General features: G+C 38.1%; 1 protein-coding gene across 1 annotated transcript in view; it reads left to right on the top strand.

Annotated features, from left to right (window-relative positions):
* The first annotated feature begins 1,444 nt into the window (after positions 1–1,444).
* The window catches only part of LOC144449945 (ceramide synthase 1-like), a 38,004-nt gene continuing 33,409 nt past the window's right edge, over positions 1,445–6,039 (top strand). The window contains exon 1 of the mRNA XM_078140502.1: positions 1,445–1,759. Coding sequence (XP_077996628.1) covers positions 1,487–1,759 — 273 coding nt within the window. The 5' untranslated portion in view covers positions 1,445–1,486. The remainder of the gene's footprint in view (positions 1,760–6,039) is intronic.

Genomic DNA, 6,039 nt, shown 5'->3' with positions numbered 1-6,039 from the left:
ATTCTTAGTAAAAACACTGTGAATAATGTTCCCACCAAATTTCGCACCAATCTACACAGTAATGTTTGAGTTTAAGTTTTTTGGCAAAAAATCACATCTATTGACCCAAATCACACACCAGTGGAAAGATCATTTTGATTTGAAAATTTCCCAACTAGACACCCACAGTAATACACACACCAAATATCATGGCAATCGGTCCAGTGGTTTTACACTTTAATTTGTTTACACACACACACACACACACACACACACACACACACACACACACAGACACACACAGACACACACACACACATACATACACACACATACACACATCCACACAGACAGACAGACAGACAGACAGCCAGACAGACAGGCAGACAGACAGACAGACAGACACTTTGCCATGCCTATAGCACTAATGAACCTTACCAGTTCAGTTGTGCTAAAAATATTAAACCTATGTAGTTGTTTTTACATGTTGGTGCCCCCCCCCCACAGTACCCCCCCCCCCCATGAGGTGTACACATTCTAGTTTCAAGCTCTTCCCCTACCTCTTACTGTCAATCAAACTATATTTCAAAAATATTTCAACCCTATGTAGTTGCTTTTTACCGTGATGTTGGTGCTGTCTTGTAAAGCTTGGAAATTATTGTCTGAAAGTGTCCGAATAGTCTCAAAATTGACTTTTCAGAGTAAAAAAACTCCAGGGCTTCTAGGGGAGACCCCGTAGAGATGTACATATTCCCTTCTCAAGCTCTCCCCCTACCTTTCACTGTCAAGATGCTATTAAACTCCTTTTGGAATATATTTACCCTGTGTAGTCAATAATTATAATTATGATAGTGCTATCCCGGGATCTTGTAAAGTATTTGTGAGACAATCAAGCAGTTCACACTGAGTCACGATAAAAACATACCTGTCGTGAATATTATATGGGGGGGGGGTGTCATCATGTTTTAGAATTAAGTGATGGGGGGGTGGTCACCTGTTTTTGGTTTTACAGATGGGGGGGGGGGGGTCAGTGACTTTTTGTGGGCCCGATGGAAGAATCACCAGACCCCCCGGCTGGAGAAACTGACCGGTCCCTTACTTTGTAATCTGGCAATACATGACTCAGTCCAAAGATCACACCACTTATATTTCGTTATCCTCGTGGCGACAAGGTGTAACATTTGTAAACACGCAGTTTCTTTTCGCGACAGTCATTCACCTGGACTAAACCACTTTTTATAGGTCCATCTTTTCCAACAAATCGCTTTCACGCCAGCTAAGAACAGTTACTCGTTCCATTATTAGCGCTGTAGTCGTTATCTATTGACAGTTTTAAAGCAACATTGAATGAATGGTTTACATATTAAGGTATTAGCAGAGCAATGTACACATAACACTACCAAAGTGCGTCATTGAACCTACCCTACAAATAGCTGAATTACTGAGATGGTTGAACCTAAGTGTCAGTGAAGCTGATTTCGATTGTGTTGCCGCGTCTTTCGACAAAATGGCGACTGAAGCAGAGAGTACATTAGAAGTGTATGGGTTGCGCACGACGGGACAAGATGCCGAGTCTATACCAATACCAGGATATATCGGTATGGTGCAAGCCGTTATTCCGTGTCAACTACAACTTTTGAATGAAATCCCTGACAACTTCAGTTATTTTGGGCAATTTATTGATAAGGTGTTCTATAGTCGATCGGACCTGGCAATAATCTTTGGTTTCGCTGTGTTCTGGACACTCCTACGATATGCCATTACGTACATATTTTTGCAGGTAAGCCTCTAAACCCGTACCTACATCGCTATGTCTTTGTTGTTTCTATGGACGACATATACTAGTTTATAAATTACACCCACGGGTCACAATTTTGTTGAACACAACGTGAAGTTGTTTGTTAACTTGTACGTCTGACACACAGTGACACTGTGATAAACTACACCGCGTACCGAGTAAGTTTGTAGACTTCGATTCCAAACAGGTCATGTTATAAACTATGCATATTTAGTTTGACAATGGTTTGCAGTGATCGAGATTGTCTGACAATCTTCTCATCAGCTGACACATGTGACACGTAAAGCCATTGTCGCACGATGATTCTACAATTTCTAGAAAAGTTATTATTCTAGAGGACGGTACGTACGGTATATGCAGTAACACCCAGCATATGCCCCTCCCCCCTCCCCCCTTTAGAATCAACGGCGAGGTAAAGTTTAATCGTAAAACACAAGTAGAGACCAGCTAAGACCATCTTGGAGAGATCTATGCTAGAGTATTATAGACACATTTATTTATAATTGAAATAATTAACTGGTCTGTGGTCATCAACGCTGTAAATGGAATGTGATTGTATGAATGGTGTATGTAAATACAGACTATTGTGTGTGTACCGGACGAACTAACAGAACAATGAATCACAGCAGGTTTTGACATGCATGTTCTGTTGCTGACATGACATCAGCATGACCCCATATAACATATATTACACAGCTTGTTGACTAAAGATTATGAAGGAAAGTGAAGAGTAAAACTAGATTCGGAATCATATTGAGGATGGCATGCAACTCACTCCAAAGAATTTGAATCCTGTTATTCAAGAAACATGTGGTATCATTGTCAGAATGCTTAAACTTAAAGTAGCAAAAACTGAGTTTATAAACTTTTTATTAAGTTGAGGGAAAAAATTTTGTCCCCTTAAAGTGTGTGTTTGTGATTCACTATATTATGAATAACAGGGGTAGGTAACAAATATTAGTCTAGAGCACGATCGATATAGTGACAAGTACAAATATAAAAGTTGCGGGAAAATTCTACATAGTACCTGGTACAAGTCGTTTAGTTACAAGTAAAGTCTATATTGCGACGAGCACAAAGTCCTGATTTTCCCACCGTCCATTGCGTATTCAACATGGCGGCAAGTAACATCGACAATCCTGATGGTAAGAATCAATCGATTTCTACTACTAAAAATCGAAAATACATATTCCTATCGCGTGCGTTCTGGGAAGAATTGGTTGGAGGAACAACAGGGAAAATTTCATTGATCGATTCCACCGTTTATGGGAGGAGTTAGCGAAAAACTTTTTCTACCGACGGATGTCCTATTCTAAACACACGTCCCTATACGAATGCATGTACAATATTGACAGTAGTACTATATTTTATGTAGACAGAATAACAAACCCATATGTTGCCTGCAAATTCTATGTAAAAAGTAAAGCATACAATATTTACAGCCAGCCAGCTAACAAACCCCACAGTACGCTGATAGAAGATCAGTGGTTCAATATACGTATGTACATGCATTCGTATAGGGACGTGTGTTTTAGAATGGGACATCCGTCGGTAGAAAAAGGTTTTCGCTAACTCCTTTTCGTGACTGTAAACCAATGATATAGACATATACACAGCCTAGCTTGACTGTAAACCAGTGATATAGACATATACACAGCCTAGCTTGACTGTAAACCAATGATATAAACATATACACAGCCTAGCTTGACTGTAAACCAATGATATAGACATATACACAGCCTAGCTTGACTGTAAACCAATGATATAAACATATACACAGCCTAGCTTGACTGTAAACCAATGATATAGACATATACACAGCCTAGCTTGACTGTAAACCAGTGATATAAACATATACACAGCCTAGCTTGACTGTAAACCAATGATATAAACATATACACAGCCTAGCTTGACTGTAAACCAATGATATAAACATATACACAGCCTAGCTTGACTGTAAACCAATGATATAAACATATACACAGCCTAGCTTGACTGTAAACCAATGATATAAACATATACACAGCCTAGCTTGACTGTAAACCAATGATATAGACATATACACAGCCTAGCTTGACTGTAAACCAATGATATAAACATATACACAGCCTAGCTTGACTGTAAACCAATGATATAAACATATACACAGCCTTGATGCTTTTTTAGCACAACTGAACTGAAGGTTCAGTAGTGCTATAGGCATGGCAAAGTGTCTGTCTGTCTGTCTGTCTGTCTGTCTGTCTGTCTGTCTGTCTGTGTCTGTCTGTCTGTCTGTCTGTCTGTCTGTCTGTGTGTGTGTGTGTGTGTGTGTGTGTGTGTGTGTGCGTGTGTGTGTGTGTGTGTAAACAACTTGAAGTAAAAAACTGCTGGACCGATTGCTTTGATATTTGGTGGTCATGTTACTTCTGGTGTCAAGTTGGGAAATTTTTCAAATGAAAAAGATTGCATCAGAGATGTGGGTTTGGATCAAAAATATGATTTTTGGTCAAAAACCTTAAACTCCAAAACTCCTGGGCAGATTGGCATGAAATTTAGTGGGAACATTCTTAGATGTAAGTCAATTAAGATTTTTTCATGACATGGTGATTCCCTTAGCAATATGCAAATTAGGGCTAAAAATGTGTCTTTTTGGTCAAAAACCTATAATTCCAAAACTACTCAACAGATTGGGCTGAAATTGAAGAGGGATGCGTCTGTGGGTGTATAGATGAAGAAAGATTAAGCATATAATGATCTCATTAGTAATATGCAAATTAAGTGTAAAATGTGAATTTTGCTCAAAAATTTATATCCCAAAAAGTACTTGGTCAATGAGAATGAAACTTGGTGAGATGTTTCTAGAAGTGCTATTCTGCAGAATTTCTTCAAAATATTTTGACACAAGTGGCTCTAGCAACCATGACCACACCCTTAGCAACAACTGAATGGCAGTATATTTTGGTCAAATAACAAAATCTGGTAGGCAAGTGAGTAAACATTCAAAAAATGAATGCAAATATCCCTAGAAGCCATGACCATGCCCATAGCAACAGTCAAATGATGGTGTATTTCACAAAGATAACAAGGATTAATAGATAATTGAATATACATTCAAAAAATGTATGTAAATTTGCCTAGCAACAAGGCCACACCCATAGCAACTAGCAGATAATCTCATATATTGCAAAGATAACAGGAATTGAAAGACAAATGAATAAACATTCCAAAAATGTATGCAAATGTGCCTAGCAACAAGACCACATGCTCATAGCACCAGCCAAATGACCACATATATTGCGATAACAACAGGAATTAATAGACAGTTGAATAAACATTCAAAAAATGGATGTAAATTTGCCTAGCAACAAGGCCACGCCCATAGCAACAGTCAAATAATTACATAGATTGGAAAGATAATATCAGGAATTCATACACAAGTGAACAAAAACATTAAAACATGTATGCAAATATATCTAGCAACATGACCATGCCCATAGCAACAGCCAAATGGTTGCGTATATCACAAAGATAGCAACATGGTTTGATAGGCAACTGGATAGTCATTCAGCAAATGAACACCTATTGTTAGCATGGACTAGCATATGGATAAACATTCAGGGTTCTGCCAAGCTTGAGAGTAGTCCCGATCGCTTGTCAATATTCATGCTAATTTGCATATTTGATATTCATGAATAAATTAATGGCACACTCAAAGTACATGGTGAATGAAAAAGTTAAAACCAAGTTTTCTTTCTCGACAGATTTATAACTCAATCTTTGCGCATCGATTTTTTTGAATGACAGTTTTTGATTAGTTTTCTCAGAAAAGCTAAAATTGTTTCAAACTAAATATCAAAAGACGAGTACAGTTTCAAAACTCTAAAAAGTTGTGTAGAATACCCACACACATGCATCTGCGAAATCTTGTGAACGTGAGACCTTGTGCATGATAGTTTGTGACGTCACCATCTGCCATTTTGGAAATTACATGTTTTTATAGTGGTGGTATGTACGATGTCAAACTACTAACTAAAAGTATTTTCAGAGTTAAATTGAACAGAAAACTAAATGATCGGACATATCAAAACTTTATTAAAAGGTATATGAGGCTGTTATAATATTTTGATGACATTGAAGAATGCTAGTCAAAAGTCTGCAGCATCTCGTTTGCCCTGTAATTCACACGTACTGTACACATGCAGATATCAATGTATAGCGTCAGCTGTTGTCAGTTCACACTTCGTCTCAGGAGTTAGACTGTCAATCACTTTAAAGTAGGCGTG

Source organism: Glandiceps talaboti, chromosome 19 (assembly GCF_964340395.1).
Source record: "Glandiceps talaboti chromosome 19, keGlaTala1.1, whole genome shotgun sequence".
NCBI classification, from domain to species: Eukaryota; Metazoa; Hemichordata; class Enteropneusta; family Spengelidae; genus Glandiceps; species Glandiceps talaboti.
Note: the sequence above shows the minus strand (reverse complement) of the source record. Positions and strands in the feature narration are given on the sequence as shown.